This window comes from Haliotis cracherodii, unplaced genomic scaffold, assembly GCF_022045235.1.
Source record: "Haliotis cracherodii isolate W230 unplaced genomic scaffold, xgHalCrac1.p SCAF_7, whole genome shotgun sequence".
Taxonomy (NCBI): Eukaryota; Metazoa; Mollusca; class Gastropoda; order Lepetellida; family Haliotidae; genus Haliotis; species Haliotis cracherodii.
Window position 1 is genome coordinate 58,266,513 of NW_027266330.1, and position 20,224 is coordinate 58,286,736.

Below are 20,224 nucleotides of genomic sequence, written 5' to 3' on the forward strand. Positions count from 1 at the left end.
ATATGACGGCGGTCTGTAAATAATCGAGTCTGGACCAGACAATCCAGTGGTTGATATCATGAGCATCGATCTACGCAATTGTGATATGATGACATGCACCAAACTAGACAGTGAACCTGACCACCGATCCCTTAAGTCGCCTCTTACGAAAAGCATAGTCATCAGTTTCGGCAAGCATGGGTTGCTGAAGACCTATTCTACCACGGATCTTCATGGGTCGACTACCATGGAAAGAGACTCAACATTAATAGGGTGGGTGGGGGATGGGGGAGAGATGGGTGGTAAGACTGTGTCATATTTTGCTGGGTGAGTGAGTATGGTTTTACGCCTCTTTTAGCAATATTCCAGCAATATCACAGAATGGGACACCAGAAATGGGCTTCAAACATTGTACCCATGTGGGGAATCGAACCCAGATTTTCGGCATGACGAGCGAACGCTTTAACCACTAGGCTACCCGAGCATATTTTCTTTCATTGATTCAGGGAACACACACTCAGCCCATATAATGCATTAATTTATGGTAAATATTTCAGAGAATTTCATTTTATTGTTCAACTTTATTTGATTACAAAAAGAAAACATTTAATTGGCTGATCAGTTCAAAGATAATTGAGTATAGGATATAAATATCACCTGCTTGATAACAGTGTTAGTTACAAACACAGAGAATTTGCTACCATTGTAACCAAGATTGAATGTCCATACGATTGTGTCATTAGGTCAGGTAAATCAGGAGGCACTTCTAGGACATACTTTGGCAGGGAACATCTTAATGCCGTACAGCTCCACTTTCCGGGCTGTGTCCAACAGGTTCAGGTCGGCTTCTGCTGGACTCTCTCCTCTGGAACATCCAACAAAAACAATCACTTGGGTACACTGACACACAAACAAATTAATCACTCATTGTAACAGTTTTAGTCAGGGCAAAAAGTTTCACTGAGTCAGCAGTATCATATTGCAAAATTCTTCCATTCTGCAGTAAGGCTAAATCTCTGCCTGACTAGACCTGCCAAAATATACATCCTGTGAAGGAAAATGATCACCAAGGAAGGGAGACAACTGCTAGAGAAGGGGGACTACTCCCATGAAAGGGAGACAACTACTTAGGAAAAAAAGACAACTCTCAGGAAGGCCTTGATAGGTAAGGGAGACAACTAGAGAGTGAGACTTCTGTTTAGGAGATGCCCTTCAGGAAAGGGAGACAACTCCCAGGAAGGCCTTGCTAGATCAGGGAAACAACTAGAGAGCAATACTTTTGTTTAGGAAATATCCTTCAGGAAAGGGAGACAACTCACATATGCTGTTTATGGTACTCCATGATCTTTTCCTCGAGGTCTGGAGTTTGGCTGGGAACAAACTTCATGGAAGACAGGTAAGTGTGGTCCAAATAATCGTCGACAAGAAAGTCACCGATTTCAGCTGTAAAATGAAATAAAACAGAACCATCATTTCAAATTCAAATTGTTTGAATTAATGGTGTACTTGAAGATATATTATAGCTTTTAACAAAATTTATTTATCATTAATGATGTTCGTGTGCGCGTGCGTGCATGCGTGTGGCTGCTTGTACTAGCCCGGACTAATGCCGTTTTATACTGCTTGTCCACTGAGATACCATGCCAGAGTTTAACATGGATACCCCACTGAGACAGAGTATACTGACTCCGACAAGACCTCATTTTATCCCGTAAATGCTAGCACCAGGCAGGGTAACAACAAGTACCATATTTTAACGAGATGGTACGAGGTAGTTGGCACTGAACCACAGACATTCCGTTCTCTCTGCGACCTCACTTTTTACGGGCCTTGTTTCATATGTGGCGATGTACCAGGCCCGATAGCTAGACACAACTCGTGAGAGCTGACTATGATGCAACCCCACTTTTTACGGGCCTCAAAGCTTGTTTTCTACGGGATGTTGCTACAGCTTGTTTGTGACCCTCACCTTGAGCAATGTAAGAAGCAAGAAGGGCTGCGGTATTGTCGCTGCATGGCATCACCCCCGACAACAGATCCTGCTTGATTTGGAGTGCAAACAAATACCTGAAACACAATACGCAAATACACCTGAACAGGTTAGAAACTAGCAATCAAACATCACATAAACATCTATACAGGTGAACAGGGGTGGGATACTGTCAGAACTAGGACTTGAAAACCTGGCATACAGTTTCGTCCCTTGTCGTTACCTTTTCACTCCCCAATCACACCCCCCTCCCCAACAAAGTGACGTCATCCACCCTTTTTCAGCAACCCATCCTTGTCACACTCATCCACACTCGCAAAGGGCGGATTAAGCATTTTCAAAATGGAGGGGTCAAAATTCTCCCTTTAGATAATTTTACTGCCTAAAACGCACTACATTTGGTTTTCAAATGTGCATGCGTGCGTTTGGGAGGGACAAGAGGGAGTATGGTTTTACGCCGCTTTTAGCAATATTCCAGCAACATCACGGCGGGGGACACCAGAAATGGGCTTCATACATTGTACCCATGTCGGGAATCGAACCCGGGTCTTCAGCTTGACGAGCGAACGCTTTAACCACAAGGCTACCCGACCACCCCGCATGCGCGCGTTTGGAGGTGGGGGGAGGAGGAGGAGGAGACCCCCTGGACCTATGCTTGTCTCATGAAGTCATCATCCCTCCCTCCCTCACTCATCCATTCCCCTACTCACCCTGTGAACTTGTCCTCCCTCCATCACCGTCTTACTCTTTCCCCACTCACCCATCCTCCACTCACTCACTCATTCACTCACTACTCACTCCCACACTCACCTAGTGAAGTCGTCCTCCAGTAGACCGGGGTCTGGGGTGTAGAACTTTGTACAGAAGCTAAGTGGTGTGTCTGGGGTAGGCAGCTGTTTCAGCAGAGGCTTCTGGCGGTCGACCCAACACTGAAAAACACACGCAGGGAATAATCCACGGCCCTTGATGGCATCAATAAGTCAGAAGTCCAGGTTGTCATATTCTAACTAATCTCTAATATTTGAGTCTGGATCAGACAATCCAGTGATTAACATCATGTGCATCGAATTGGGATACGATCACATGCATCAAGCAAGTTAGCGAGCCTGACCACCCGATCCTGTTAGTTACCTCTTACGACAAGCATAGTCGCCTCTTAAAACAAGTATAGTCACCTTGTACAGCAAGCATGGGACCTGCATCACTTCGGGGTTTCCTCCCATATTAAGCTGACAAGCCGCGATATAACTGGAATACTGTTAAAAACGGCGTTAAACCCAACTCGCTCACTCATGCACGACCAGGGGATGCAATTCTCCACAACAAATTGTTCAGCAGACATTTCATGTGAAAACTTTACTGTGTGGCTATCAATAGTAACTCTTTGGGTAGTTGTCTCCCCTGACACTGACCTTGAGTCCACCATTGTCGATGTACTCCAAGTCGAAGTAGTCGGCTTCCAGAAGCTGCAGGTGCTGACACACTGCCTCCCATAGCGTGATGCCGAGGGACTTCACCTACAACACAATACGTGCACTCATTAGGAGGGTAATCATACAAAACCATACTCACCGCCAGAAGAAACACGAACCATAGCAACATAAAGAAAAGTATGTACATTAAGATTGGTTGTTGGTTTGTTGTTTAACGCCGCACTCAGCAATCTTCCGGCTATATGATGGCGGTCTGTAAATGATTGAGTCTGGACCAAACAATCCAGTGATTAATGTCATGAGCATCGATCCACGCAATTGGGATCGATGACATGCATCAACCAAGTCAGCGAGCCTGACCACCTGATCCTGTCAGTAGCCTCTTACGACAAGCATAGTCACCTTTTACGGCAAGCATGGGTTGCTGAAGACCTATTTTACACCAGATCTTCACGGGTCTTGTACATTAAGAAGAGATGTTTCCAATGTGTAAAACTAACAATCAGTCAAGTGTTACCACAGGGTGTCTTAATTCTAATGATGATTTTCTGCACGTGATTTCCAAATTTCACACGCTAATCCTGCACAAGACAAATGGTGCATCTCGAGTCAGGGATCTATGCAAGTGCACCGATCAAAGAGTGCCAATTCAATAAATAAATATCATGTGATTCCGGACACTAGGCCTTTAAGTGTACTTTTATAGGTTATTCGGAACGAGCGAGTGAGGATTGTTTCAGCAATATTCCAACAATATCAGGGCGGAGGACACCAGAAATAGGCTTCACACAGGGAACCCATGTGTGGATTCGGACCTGGGATTCGAACCTGGGTCTCGATATGATGAGCGAACCACTCGTCTTTCCTACCCCCCTTTTTGGAACAAGTCATGGTACAGATGAACCTCAGTCCTTGCAACCCTGATCAGTTATCAATGTATCATAGTATCAATGTAGATCACTGGATTGTTTGGCCCAGATTTGAATATTTGCAACCCGCCATAATATATTTGGAATATTGCTGAGTGCGGCGTTAAACAGAAGACAAACAAACAAGGTACAGATGAACCAAGTCACATTTCTTGCAACTTGTCATTTTAAAATATCGGCTCAGAAAAAATCTATTAATTAAGATTGAGTGGGTTTTAAACGCCGCTTTTAACAGTATTCCAGTTACATCATGGCGTGTCAGCTTAATGTGGGAGGAAAGCCCAAAGTGATGCAGGTCTCAGATGTTTACCACTTTGGTAAAACCCACGAGCAAGGGTATGGTTCTGACAAACCTAGAAACATAATCGGGGCAAACCGGGATTCGAACCTACAATCATAGGTTTCTGGCGTGCCCCAAAGAGGCAACTCTGCACAGCGAATTGAGGCGCCTTAGATGACTTGGCCACCCATGCCCCCTATTAAATAAGAAATACTATCAGTCAGATATATAAGCCTAAAATCTTGTTGACTGTAAACAGCACCACAACTCAACTGGTGTCATTGTGATGGCCTAGATTTCATAATCTCAGGTGAGGTGAGGTGAGCTCAGACAAGTGTGTACAATCTTGACAACGCATGGTCCCGCCCATATTCATCAACGCGGCTTGCGTCCGACCCATGGTGTATGAATGTAGCCGAAGGAAACAAGAGACGTTTATTGCCAACAAAGTGTCATGACTCTTGTTGATGTTAATGTCAGTGACGTGTTAACCCCTAGTCTGGTACCACCCTGGTGTTGTTGATGTTAATGTCACAGATGTTAACCCCTTATCTGATACCACCCTGGTGTTGTCGATGTTAATGTCACAGATGTTAACCCCTTATCTGATACCACCCTGGTGTTGTTGATGTTAATGTCAGTGATGTGTTAACCCTTTGTCTGGTACCACCCTGGTGTTGTCGATGTTAATGTGAGAGATGTGTTAACTCCTTGTCTGGTACCACCCTGGTGTTGTTGATGTTAATGTCAGAGATGTGTTAACTCCTTGTCTGGTACCACCCTGGTGTTGTTGATGTTAACAACATGGTGTTGTTGATGTTAATGTCAGAGATGTGTTAACTCCTTGTCTGGTACCACCCTGGTGTTGTTGATGTTAACAACATGGTTTGAGGTCCATTTCAATATTTTGGGGAGGAGCTAATTTCTTGTAACATTTGTTACATCAATACATGCTGTTTACAGACGTTTACCACTTCGGTGAAACCCATGGGCACGGGTATGGTGCTGACAAACCTAGAAAAACATAATCAGGGCAAACCGGGATTCGAACCCACAATCACAGGTTTCTGGCATGCCCAAGGGACACAACTCTGCACAGTGAATTGCGGCGCCTTAGGCGACTGGGCCACCCGTGCCCCCCTTATGCCAATTAACTACAGACATGCTTAAAATGACAGTATACACCAAAAGGAGTGAGTGAGTGAGTGAGTGAGTGTGGTTTTACGCCACTTCTAGCAATATTCCAGCAATATCACAGCGGGGGACACCAAAAATGGGTTTCACACATTGTACTCATGTCAGGAATCGAACCTGGTTCTTCGGCATGACGAACAAACACTTTAACCACTAGGCTACCCCACACTAAAAGGATGATCGGCTGCACAGGGGAAAGGACTTTTTATGTTCATTGGCCTTAAAAGTTCCAGGGCTAGACTTACTTGTACCAGGTGCATGTTGACATGCAAACCTAGTTGCACCTGACAAGACCAGGTTGCACCCTGGTCCCATAAACCTATCACAGTTGAAAACAGTTGCATAAATTATAGTCGGAATCACGCACGTTGAGACACCAACACAACACTGTATTCGTGCGTGCGTGATTCCCGTGCACCCTTTCGAGTTGAGTTGATTGGTTCAAGGGTGTCATATGGCCCTGTGATGCAGGGGTAGCATTATGCAGATGGCTGTTTCAATGAATGCTCGTTCCACCCGTGACGAACAGGTCTGGTTGTTGATGAAATATAGTGATAGCTAAATAGACAGATTTTTTATTCATGCATGATTGTCTTTAAATGTAATATCCAGTTATGAATGACTTTTTAATAATCTCATACCAACTTTGACTGGAGTCCAATAGTTTTTCAGATTTTGTAGTAAACGTCGGTACCTTAAATTAACTTCCAGACTATAGTCTAAATACATACAATCTGAGATCTCCAATGACTGACATGATTTTTTTATACATTGAGGATGTATTGCTATGAAATGTAATGGGAAGATGTGCGCATCATCTTGAAGTACCCACAATTTGATGACATCATGCCCTAGAAAGCATGACAAAATACACGTAACACAGGGATCAGTGATGTAGTATGGTAAATAAAGCTAAGTAGTGATTGTGTTCAAAGATCATTGTTGTGTCGAAGACTAAGAGGACAGCCAAACACAAATATGAATTTATTTTACATCCTCTTGATGCAAGTCGACCAAATATTAGGTTACATTTTTCAATAATAGGTTGCACTGGTGCGTGTCTTACATAGCTAAATTGAGCCATGAGTGCTCTTAGTCAATCTCCATCATCTGTAGAGAATCTACTCAGCGATGGCAACCCATTATGTTTGAAATAAATTGTTTTTAAAATGGACCTCAGAGGACGTGTCTTTCAGGTGACTGTAAGGATAGTAATCAGTGCAGAACATGTATCTTGTCAAAATGGCCTCCAATTTAGATGCGGCCAAACTCTTCAAAAACCCGTTTGCCCAAAGAAGGGATTCAGAGAGCACTCACTCCCTGGCACAACTTTCTCCAACTTATCAACAGGGGCCCCTGATATGGGCAAATCCCTTCAACCTGGGGGCCAGGGCAACGGGTGTATACGAACACCTTAACCCTTTCCCAGTCAGTCATGCAGCACAAGGCATGTGATAACTGCCTTACGACATGTGAAGAGGCAGGTGCCTCTCTCGCCAACCTGTGTGGCTACAACCAGGATATATCTGCAGTTGTATAGGATATACCCACAGTTGTATAGGATATACCTGCAGCTGTACTGGATATGAAGGTGGGTAAAATATGTCCATATCTCCATACACAATATTTGATTATTGCTCCACCGTTGATAAGCATTGGATATGTTACAGTCAAATACTTTACAAATAGACTGAAAAAGTCATGTATTTCGACATGTCATTTTGCATTTTGTAAATTGCCTAAGTGAAAAATTTCAATCATTTTACCCACCAGATAGACGTCATGTTGGGCAAACTGCAGCTGTGATATTAACTAGCTATATATATAGTGTAGTTTGTTACACTGTGGAAAATATTCCCCAAAGAAAACCACAATGCCAACATGTCATTTTAAGTCAAACTCATCCGTCAAGAATGCTCAATTCTGACGTGGACTAATGCTCAGTCTTTGAAAATTTTGATAAATAGAAGCGGGTACAATTAAATTAAAAAGGAGCCTAAGTGAGATGGAACATTCATAATTAAATCTGTGAAAATCTAGACTTGCTTCATTAAGAGGTATGGAATTACAGTGAGAGCTGGGAAAATTATATGGTTTAGGGACTGAGGTAACAAGCATGTTCTTGTGGAGGGGATCTCAATTAAACCATTTCGTTTTGAGTCCAATCCTATAAAGAGGCCTCAAAACTGAGGTATTAATCAAGCTTTTGTGAAGAGGCTTATCACAGTGGCAGAAACTGAGCTCCCGGTATGTTTCAATCAGTGGATCTTTTCTAGCCGCTAATCTTGAGCTGGCTGATGAGTGTCATGCAGGGGGTTTCAGTTGCCTGATATCTGTAGCCGGTCAGGTCAAACACTTCAACAGAACTTCAGTTATGTTTGCGGGACACCTTAATAAAATATGATATAAATGTGTGTACTCATAATGCGCTAGACTCCACACACAAGGTCAAACTACTTGAACAGAACTTCAGTTATGTTTGCAGGACACCTTAATAAAATATAATATAGATGTGTGTACTTATAATGCGCTAGACTCCACACATGAGGTGCATGCTTAAAGCGCTAACATTATGCACCGGTTAATGGATCAGTGTGCACTTGATTTTCATTCTCAGCTCCCAGGGGAGTATACAACCCGAGCTGACTGTGAGGCGCTAGAAAGTTAACAGCCACATTTCCATCTCATCCTACCAGGTACCCATTCACTGCTGGATGATCTGCCCACAATCAGGCACATGGAGCACATGTGGTGTTTCCTTAGGAAAGAGACTTGGTTTTGCAATATGCCTCTGTTTACCCAGCAGTGGATGGGTACCCGGGAGGATGAGATGGTAATGTAACTGTTAACCTAGTGCCTTGCTTTGGTCATATACTCCCCAGGAAGCTGAGAATGAAAATCAAGTGCACACAGATCCACTGACCAGAGTAAAAATAATGTAGCCATGAGCACTCACTAACTGAATGGAAGTTGGTGCATCGAAAATGGACTTATCACGAAAAGGCCAAACCTGGGATTAGAACCCAGTCCGTGGACTACTGGGCCACCCACACCTGCCCATTTTGATAAGATTCCAAATACAGAACCATCCACAAAAAAAAGGTTGCATGACACCATGCTATTCAGGAAGTCACAAACATAGACCATTAAAGACATCACATGAAACTTCACACCAACTTATCAATGAAGATGTGTGCCAATAAATCGAGCAGCAAACAGGATCTATTCGATCATAAAACATGTTGTATCTATACTCAGGGCCTGTGAGTGGATGAGATACCCTTCATATGTGATGCAATATACCCCTTGTGTCCGGGACAGAACAGCTACTATTCACTGGTTGTTATATCATCTTTCATCATGCATGAAACCCTCTATCACCTGCTCACTGTATCACAACGATCTCATACAAACCCTCCAAACAAATTTTCTCAAAAAAAGCCATTGGGGGCAGTCATGCGAAAATATCCCAGCTAACACAACACTGCTTGTCTTACAAAGCAGAAACTGATTGCATTCATGAAGATTCCATTCCCATTGAAATGTGTGCAAGGATAGTTTTTTAGTAGGAGACTGTGTGTGTTGATCCAGGAGATAACTTTTTGTATCTCCTGTTCCCTAAAGGACCAATCCTTGCTCTGTGCCAGTCATGATAACTCCTTCCTGCTCCCAATGTCAAGCACAAGCTCTAGTACCTTCAGGTTAATAGTTGATGCCGGCGCCCCATTCTGGAAATGGGATTCAGGAAGTTCATGGTAGACATTGACAGGATTGTTGAGTCCTAGGTTGAGGGGATTCATGGCTCCTAGGTCGAGGGAATTGTTAAGTCCTAGGTCGAGGGAATTGGTGGCTCCTAGGTTGAGGGGATTGTTGAGTCCTAGGTCGAGGGGATTGTTGAGTCCTAGGTCGAGGGGGTTGTTGAGTCCTAGGTTGAGGGAATTGTTGAGTCCTAGGTCGAGGGGGTTGTTGAGTCCTAGGTCGAGGGGGTTGTTGAGTCCTAGGTCGAGGGGATTGTTGAGTCCTAGGTCGAGGGGGTTGTTGAGTCCTAGGTTGAGGGGATTGTTGGCTCCTGGGTCGATGGTTTTTTTCTGGGTCCTAGGTCAAGGGAATTGTTGAGTCCAAGGTTGACAGGATTGAATCCTAGGTCGAGGGGATCGAGTCCTAAGTCAATGGGATTGGTGATTCCTAGGTCGACGGGATTGGTGTAGGTCCTAGGTCGGAGTCTTACTAAGTGATGTGGAGCATTGGGGACCCATTTTAACCCTGATAGAGTTCCCTTACCCAAATTGTGTCTACAGTATCCAATAACTGCCTTAATGACTGATGTGAGAGCATGTTATGCATGGCCTATGTGACATGTTGTTCAGCGATCGGCTCTGTCACACGAGAAGTGTCAGTGTAATCCTCAAGTAAAAGGTACATCATTCACAATCTCCTTTCTGCCAAAAGCTGACAGATTTGAGTCTGATGACAATACCAAACCCAACAGATGTACATCCAAAGGTCTCATTAATTTACAAGCAAACATTACCTACAGAAACATTAACTCTGCAAATTCATTCGGAGACAAATACCAGGGAAAATATCTCAACATTTCATTTGGCAGATTGTTCTTGAGGTTCAGTAACACTATCAGCAGTATCTTGACATTGCCTGCTGACTGACGAGGGCGAATGTACACCTAGTTCACCGATACCCTGCCAATCTCATTAATGATTAAACCTAGTCAATCAAACACAGCATGTTGCACTGGCCGAGGATCACGCACAGACTCAACAGATAGATTGTCTCAGCCATCACAAGAAATACCACGCTCTCCAACAGTTTCTGGAACCTGTGGATGTAAAACCACCTCCCGTGTCACGGATCTTAAAGGCGGACTTGCCTCAGACAAATAGGCATCCCAGCTAGTTTGATCCTTGTTGTTCAGTGGGTGACCTGTTAGCTCAAACAGCCTAATGTATCATGGACAAAGAAGAATAAATACTTATACTTTAAGTGGCCAAGTGAGTGAGTTGGTTTAATGCTGTTCTGAAGACAGGAGAGTCCAAATCTGCCCGTCATACCACATGCCTGTCATGCATGCTTGCATGGTATGGTGCTGACAAGACCAAGAATGATACTCAGGGCAAATTTGGGATTCAAACCCACAGTTATCGGATTCTGGCAGGACAAAGGGACACAACTCAGATGATTGGGCCGCTCGAGCAGAATCAAAAGATCACTGTTCCAGCAAGAGATTGCAGTCAGGTTCTTCTCCTTGGTCAGTATACAACTGACTGACAGGTCATGCAGTAAATGGTGCTAAATAATGTCGATATGATCAACTGTTTGCTTGTACGTCCACATGTCACCACCAAATGATGCAGTTATTCATAAATAATTTGATCAATATACTGCATTCCCTGTTCACCTCCAGGAGGAATGTAGTATGCACTATTCCAGATATATCAAGGCGGTCTGTAAATAATCAAGCCTGGACCAGACAATCCAGTGATTGACATCATGAGCATCGATCTACGCAATTGGGATACGATGACATGCACCAACCAAGTCAGTGAGCCAGACCACCTGATCATGTTAGTCGCCTCTTATGACAAGCATAGTCGCCTCTTATGACAAGCATAGTCGCCTTTTATGGCAAGTATGGGTTGCTGAAGACCTATTCTACCCGGATGTTCACGGGTCTCAGCTAAGCAAGACAGCACTGTCAAGAAAGTAAGGTCACTACATCTGACATCCGTACAGGTGAACGTTTCTATTCTGTGTAACACTTGCTAAGTTTGCTAAGTTACCAAACAGGATGGTGTCAATGTCAGTCACTGAGGTGAGATTGTGTGGGGAAAGAATGCAGGTATTACCTACGTCCGTCTTTGGCTATAAGGGTGACTAGAAAACAGATCCTCCCAGAAACACAGGTATGTTGAAGATAGTAGTTTAACCCCTCACCGTTTGAATGGTCCTCACTGAAGGGTAGACCTGAACCAAACCCAACATCAAGCACAATCATTTGTATCCAGCCAACCATCAAGCATTCTCAATGGTACCCCGCCGACCGTCAAGCATTCTCAGTGGTACCCAGCCAACCGTCAAGCATCCTCAATGGTACCCCGCCGACCGTCAAGCATTCTCAGTGGTACCCAGCCAACCATCAAGCATCCTCAATGGTACCCCGCCGACCGTCAAGCATTCTCAGTGGTACCCAGCCAACCGTCAAGCATCCTCAATGGTACCCCGCCGACCGTCAAGCATTCTCAGTGGTACCCAGCCAACCATCAAGCATCCTCAATGGTACCCCGCCGACCGTCAAGCATTCTCAGTGGTACCCAGCCAACCATCAAGCATCCTCAATGGTACCTTGCTGACTGTCAAGCATTCTCAGTGGTACCCAGCCAACCGTCAAGCATTCTCAGTGGTACCCAGTCAGTCAAGCATTCACAGTGGTACCACGACAACCGTCAAGCATTCTCAATGGTACCCCACCAACCGTCAAGCATTCTCAATGGTACCCCGCCGACCAACCAAGTCACATTCGATCAGACCGCCTCTGTGGAATAGTAGTAGAGCGTCCGCCCAGGGAGCGGAAAGTTCCGTGGATCGATCCCTGGCCGCGTCATACCAAAAGACGTTAAAAGATGGTACTTGTTGTTACCCTGTCTGGCAATCGGCATTAAGGGGCTAAAACAAGGACTGGTCGGCTCGGAGTCAGTATACTGTGTCTGAGTGGGGTATTCATGTAAAACTGCGGAAGGATATCTCAGTGAGCTAGCACTTTAAATCGGCATCAGTCCGGACTAGTACAAGCAGCCACATAAACATACACACGTCCATGCACGTCGCTATACAAGTGCAATAATCTTGGATGCGACGTTAAACTCCATTTCACCTCACCTCACAATCGATCAGTAAAAACTTAACAAAGGTGTCCCTCATCCATGCAGACAATGGCATCATCAAATCTCCATTTGGTAGGCAATAAAGGAGGACAATATCTGGGTGTGTTCACAGAAGGGCCATGTGGTTGATAGACAATTAAGTAGTTGTGTAAGTTCAGTATAACACTGGGCACATGCAGCTAAACTGTATGGGGCTCCAGGCTATAAGCAGGTGTGAAGACACAATGTAACACACTTGCACACAAAGTAGTTGTGTAAGTTCAGTATAACACTGGGCACATGCAGCTAAACTGTATGGGGCTCCAGGCTATAAGCAGGTGTGAAGACACAATGTAACACACTTGCACACAAAGTAGTTGTGTAGGTGCAGTATATCACTGGGCACATGCAGCTAAACTGTATGGGGCTCCAGGCTATAAGCAGGTGTGAAGACACAATGTAACACACTTGCACACAAAGTAGTTGTGTAAGTTCAGTATAACACTGGGCACATGCAGCTAAACTGTATGGGGCTCCAGGCTATAAGCAGGTGTGAAGACATAATGTAACACACTTGCACACAAAGTAGTTGTGTAAGTTCAGTATAACACTGGGCACATGCAGCTAAACTGTATGGGGCTCCAGGCTATACGCAGGTGTGAAGACACAATGTAACACACTTGCACACAAAGAGGCGGTACTTTCATGCAATATAGGACTTGTGTATCACAATGTCACATTCAGGCAGGTAACGTCCTTTCACTACACCCGTAAACTGGTTTATCGTCAGTACAAATATTTACTCTCTTCAATAACGGAATAAATTCAAGGTAGTGTTTCTTCGATACAAGTTTTCATTTTCTAGTTGACATACTTGCCATGTTTCAAGTGAGGATTGTTTTAACATAGGTGAAAAAACATAAAAGAGCATCAAACGAATATTTTCCCCCAAAAGTAATTTATCATCTTTTTTGTTTGTTTGTTGTTTAAAACTGCTCACAGCAATATTCCAGTCATATGATGGCAATCAATTTTAGAACTGTGTATGTGTAATATATTGATAAATTTTATTTTTTTTATTCATATTTCTAATCTATCCAAACATCAAAGGCGTCCAACTATGACTGCCAGTTCAGTTCAGCTCTCTCTCTCCCCCTCTCTCTCTTCCTCTTTCTCCCTCTCTCTCTCTCAATCATCATCAACAATGGCTACATATTATTCCATCTAAACCCTGAAACATTTTAAAGGTCATCAGTCAATCAGAACAAATTCTCACACTACTTAAATATCATTAGGACCAGCAGACAGAACATGACATGACACATGAACAGTTAATTGTGGTCAAGTCTGCCCCTGACATGGACAAGCTGAATCTGTCACGGTAACAACAGCCCTGCTGCAGATGCTGCCTGCCTGCCTCCCAGCGACAGGACAGGAAGGACTGTTGCTGTGCTATTGATTACAACAGTAGCCACATCACACTCAATGTACTTCCTATAAACTCATAGACCTGCACAGGGCGCACACCAACTTACCTGGACTTGCATACAGGTAATATTTTCTTTTCTTGATGCTATCGTTCTAGTTTGTTATTGTTTGTTGTTTAACACTCTACTTACTTAGCAATAGTCCAGCCATACGATGACGGTCTGTAAATAATCGAGTCTTGACCAGACAATCCAGTAATTGACAACATGAGCATCGGTCCATGCAATTAGGATCAATGACATGTATCAACCAAGTCAGCGAGTCTGACCACCCGATCCTGTTAGTCAACTCTTACGACAAGCATAGTCGCCTTTTACGGCAAGCATGGGTTGCTGAAGACCTATTCTACCCCGGATCTTCACGGGTCACAGGTAAAAGTGTGTGAGATGGGTGAAGCTGCTTTTAGCATTATTCCAGCTCTATCCTGGGATATGAAAAAGATATTATTCAATATTCTCATCCGGAGATCCAAGTTCTAGAGCTCATCGATCCAACCCCTTAATCAACTGACCCTACAGGTAAGACATAGACCAAGGTCTACACAGGTAATGTCATCTCAGGCAGGTTGTTAATACAGGTAAAGCATACCTGGACTAAGGTCCTTATTACTGTTATACAGGTAAAAAGTCTGGTCGTTACAGGTAAGACTATGCACCTGTGAGTTAATACTTGTTAATTAATGACACACATTGTGGCTATGGCAGCTCCTCTATCATACAACATTCTCTCGCTAAGGAATTTACTTCTGTCTTACTAGGCATTTCGACAGCTATCATATACCTGTCCCTGGACTGAAGCTGACTATCCTTGCTTCACAGCCGACACAGCAGTAATATCTACCTGACTCGTTAGATACGTGAGTTAAAGTTTGAACATTTACCTGTATTTGACAAACGAGTGAAATGTCGAGGACGGGTATAACCTGACGTAATCAGAATAGTTAGGTTGACAACTGAACCAGGTGAACGTAAGGAATGTCTTGACATACGCCAGGTAAGATTACAGGAACTTAATGATATGCAGGTAAGATTTACCTGGCCTAACGAACGATCACAGGTAAGAGGTGCCTGGCTGATGAAGAGTGCTGTAACAATCATATCAAAAGCAGTCGATTGGTCTTTTGTTTGGTTCATAAATTTCTTTTGGCATTCACAGGGGTGGGTCTAACAGGTATTAAAATGGTCCTTGGCAAATCCTGTTCAGTTACTACAAAGCTGGGACAAGTCTTGACATTGTTATAAGCCTACAATAGCCCAGGCATAAAGATAAGCTGGGGACGGCTTCATTAACATGGACTACCGCGGTGGGGAGACCGCATGCAATACAGGATAGAGGTGAGTACTGTGAGAGTTCCATTAGCATCGTCAACTACAGATGTACCCGGTAGTATTCTATAGTGAACAATAGAGATGGTTAAGGACAAATTGGATAATTGTACTTCCCTTAGTTTAACATGGACTTACTACAGTTGTAGGGGTAATATCACTTTGGGGAACGTGGCACAGGATGTTAATAAATCTGCAAAGTTAATTCGCTTGAATTGAGACAATAAATATGTACAAAAGAATTTCTCTCCCTCTCTCATCCTCTCACACTCTTTCTCTCACACACACAGACACACACACACACAGACACACACACACAGACACACACCACACACACACCACACTGTCTCTTCCATCTCTCACACTCTATTCTCTCTTTCACACTCTTCCCCCTCTCTTTCACTCCATTTTCTCTAATACACCCTCTCTCTCTCTCACCCATACATCTACACAACCGCTGCTGCTATTGAGATACAATCGCCCTTGAAATGAATGCAATAATTCATTTAAGGCAATCAAACTGTCACAATACGATCAATAGGTATCAACATGACACACGTAATGATATACCATGCTCCAGTCGACAATATGTGATGAGATAGAGAAGTTTCAAAATAAGGGCAGAGTTTGTCGATTAAAACACTAGGGAACAACTTCTCCAACTTATACAACTTTCAAAATACTGAAGTCTAAGATACCCAAGTCTGTCCATGGATAAATAAAGAACCAAACTCAATATTCGGTAGGAAGGTTTTTCCATGATGTAATTGATATCAGTGTTGTTTATCATTAGAGTCCTAAGTGTGTTCACATGTTGAAAGTTCGACTAAACATAGGAGTCTTGTGATGACACCATGTCTCAGTAGGGGGCGTGTTTCAGCTCTTAATGCTCTCCTGCTTGTTGAAATAACACACGGAGCAGATGAAGATGACTGGAGATGATGGCAACAGATGCTGCCACAAATATTGTCCTTTGATGGATCAGTTTCATGAAACAAAACACAACCTCGTAAAAGTTCTCCAAGACATGATGAGCCTACAGTGTTATATCCAGATGGTGAATATTGATCATAACGCCCTACAAGCAATTTTGCATCATGTATACAAGGACAACAATTCAGATGTAAATGTTGGATGGATCAATTTGAAGTCTCTCACACAGATGCTGGAACAAAAATATCTGAAAATACCATGCATGTCATGGGCGGATACAGAGGGGGGTGTGGAGGTTCCTTTTTATTTCGAAAAAAATCTTTATTTCTGTATAAATTACCACCAAAGACAATAAATAGATCTTAATTGTGCACCCCCCCCTTTTAAAAATGCATGTCTACATTACTTTGGCAAGACAAGATTTCTTCAGTCTCAGGGTTTTTAAAAACAAAGAGATTCTCAGAGATCCTTTTGACAATATAAAAAGACAGATTACCAAAGAAATCTTAAAATATTTTCATTTCAGAGATTAAATATTAGCCTGCACTTTGAACAGTATTACAGTTATATCTTGATGTGTGTCGGCTTTAAGTGGGAGGAAAGCCCAAAGGGGCCCAGGTTGTGGTTGTGGTTGCTGATGAGGATGAAATTGTGACCTGGATCTGAACTCAAACCTACTCCATGAGAAGCAAATACACAAACCATAGGACCACCCTTGACAAACTCAAATACTTAACAGCCATAACTAAATTGTTCCTTACAAAATAAACATTTGCACTGTTTCAAAAACACTGTCACATTTATTGAGGAAATATTTTCGAGAGACATCTGCGCGTTCAAGCAATTTTGTGTTTATGGAGAAAAAAGAACAAGATAGTTTTTCCTGATATTCGAAACAGAACAAGATGGCTGACATCAATTAGGGAACCGCCAACTTCTCAATAATTGGCCTGTAAAAAAATTATTATCCCTTGTGTCAGAAATATCTGAGTGCTTCATCTATAGACACAAATTAGCATGATAATATTTCCCTTACCACTGTTTCAATAGGTTGTCATTTCAAGTTTTAAACTTCAACTGCGAGAGAGAAAAGCAAATATTTCTGAAGCTGAAACACTGACCTGATCATATTTGCCACCCAACATGAGTATGATATTTGCAGCTTGTGCAATTCACAAATTCAAAATTAAATTCTTCCTTTCAAAACATCCATCTTGAAAGAGTATTCATGAAAATGCAATGTCACATATATGTTAAGGTGACATTTAAGTGAAGCACATTCTATCGCGATCGACATGCATCTAAACTGATACGAATGTTCGTAAAAATTCCCAAATGAGAAAAAAGAAATCCTAATTAATGTTAGCATAATTAAGACTAACTTGATGGCTGAGACGACTTGTGTGTCATGCATACGGTAACAAAAAGGGGGACCCGTGAAGATCAGGGGTAGAATTGGTCTTCAGCAACCCATGCTAACGGGAAACTACTCTTGTCATAAGAGACGACTAATGGGATCAGGTGACCACGCAGGCTTGCTGACTTGGTGGATGCATGTCATCAATCCCAATTGCGTGGATCGATGCTCCTGATGTCAATCACTGTATTGTCTGGTCCAAACTTGATTATTTACAGACCGCCGTCATATAGCTGGGATATCGCCGAGTGCAGCGTTAAATTTAACAACAAACAAAAGCATGTCATCGTATCCCAATTGCGTAGAGCGATGCTCAAGATGTCAATCAATGGATTGTCTAGGCCAGATTTCACTATTTACAGACTGCCATCATATAGTTTGAATATTGCCAAGTGCGGCAAATGCATTGTTAAAATACTATGTTGAAATACATCTGAATTCAAGAAAAATGATAGATATGAATAAATCCCAATTGTGAACAAAAGATCCCCCCCCCCCCCCCCCCTCCCCCGAGAGTACTTAGAAGCCAAGACGAATCCCTGTAGTTTTTTAGCTACCTTTTATCATTATCAAGTGCGACTTCTCAATTTTTCTTGAGTTGAACCGATCAAATTCCTGAGAAACAGCTGCATATAGGCCCAACATAGAGTATACAAAGCATGGTTATTACCATTGAATCATTTACACCAATGAACGTCAAGCTGATGTAAAACTTAAGAACATAGAAGAAAATGGTTTCAACATTTGTATGATTGGTCAACCATCTGCCACATTTCCTTCAGGAATAGGAAGCATGGCTGTTCAATGACCCCCAGCTGACCATATGTGGCAGCAAGATACAAGAACCATATTCCTGAACCCCTCATCACCTTCACAACAGCTGTGCTAACATCAATACAATCCAAGATGGCTGCCATTCAGAGCAGACGGCTTGATTGACAGAAAGGGTGTGCCGGGAGATTTCTGGCCACTTGGCCAGATACTTTGGTACATCTTTCACTGAAAGTAAGTCCATAGGCGTGTATGACAGTGACCAACTTACTTTGAATTGTTTCTGGATGATTTCTAACTGGATAATTATCCAATATCCGTACCAAGATAATCATCCTCTGTTCTGGATCTAATTTTGAGGTAAGTTCAGTATAGAATATTCATTAAATGGACAAGGCATCGACAAATTGGCAGTTTCGGCAAATGTCTTTTTAGTTTTTTGTTTATGATTTATATCAATCCAGGGACATATAGGCATGCAAATATCGAAAAATCTTTATGTGCAAAATAGTGTTTGTAAAAGTTTTTTTGGGAATATTTTTGACAAAATATAATATTCAGGTATTTTTAATATTGCATTCAGTAACATAATGCTTCTTTCCCCTTTATAATTGCTGTCTCAATGAAATACAAGTCACCTAAACAAAGCCATATATTTGTTTTACCTATATTAAATTGATGCGGGAACATGACTTCCCAGTTGGTTTCTTTCACTGACATTTGATGCAACACATGATTTCAGAATGACACAGAGACAAAGCAACAGCTTTGTACAATTTCAGTTTATAATATTTAAAAAATATTTCCATAAAACCTCCTGAATACATGACAACTGACAATATTACTGTAAATTAGGGCTGGGACAGGTAACTCGGGTACCCGGGTCGGGTGGGTACTGAGTAGGACCCGGGTACCCACAGGACTACCAGGACCCGTGGTTAGTCACCTGATTATATTGTTTTATGGCAAAAACTATCTAGAACTCTATGGTTACACTATAAGTTATAAATGTTCTCAATTCTTTCTGACTTTGCACATATTCCTTCGGACTTTATATGTTTGCATAAAGATAAAACATCAGTCAACATCAGTGTATGTATCATGACCAGATTGGATTATACGTGTATCTAAATCTATTTTGACAGGAGTACGGTCAAACTATTCCCAATCGCACATGTTTTACCTATCTCTTGAGACCTGCAGTGGGTACCCGGGTAGGGTCAGGTAAAAGGGGGTAGGGTACCTGGGTAGTAAATTTGGACTCGTCCCAGCCCTACCGTAAACGACCTACTAAACATATACAGAAAACAGAATCTGAACTCAGTTGGAAACTGTGCCAATCACATACATGTGGGGAGTGTTATATATATGGACAAACATATAAATTCAACATCTGACTTTGACCACGTACTCAATGTCATTTTAACATTGAACGTTTATAGTCAATTACAAATCTGGGCTGAGGCTTCAACTGGCATTGTCCAGACTATAAAGCTTAGTACTATTAATGTATCAATGACTATGCTTTACAAATATAACCATGAGCCTATTATCCGAAATCATGACAGTGTAAAATAGCGAAATCGTGACAGGACTGAAAATCAGCTTTC

General features: G+C 42.5%; 2 protein-coding genes across 5 annotated transcripts in view; one reads left to right on the forward strand and one right to left on the reverse strand.

Annotated features, from left to right (window-relative positions):
• Positions 1–20,224, reverse strand: part of LOC139447261 (FERM, ARHGEF and pleckstrin domain-containing protein 2-like) — a 152,641-nt gene that overhangs the window by 59,159 nt on the left and 73,258 nt on the right. For all 4 annotated transcript variants that reach the window (XM_071228533.1, XM_071228532.1, XM_071228531.1 and 1 more), the window contains exons 4-8: positions 3,382–3,486; positions 2,780–2,898; positions 1,949–2,046; positions 1,299–1,422; positions 757–844 (exon numbers count right to left, since the gene is read on the reverse strand). In XM_071228533.1, the coding sequence (XP_071084634.1) occupies positions 757–844; positions 1,299–1,422; positions 1,949–2,046; positions 2,780–2,898; positions 3,382–3,486 (534 nt within the window). The remainder of the gene's footprint in view (positions 1–756; positions 845–1,298; positions 1,423–1,948; positions 2,047–2,779; positions 2,899–3,381; positions 3,487–20,224) is intronic.
• The window catches only part of LOC139447845 (uncharacterized), a 10,659-nt gene continuing 4,636 nt past the window's right edge, over positions 14,202–20,224 (forward strand). The window contains exon 1 of the mRNA XM_071229319.1: positions 14,202–14,231. The gene's annotated coding sequence lies outside the window, so the exon portion shown is untranslated. The remainder of the gene's footprint in view (positions 14,232–20,224) is intronic.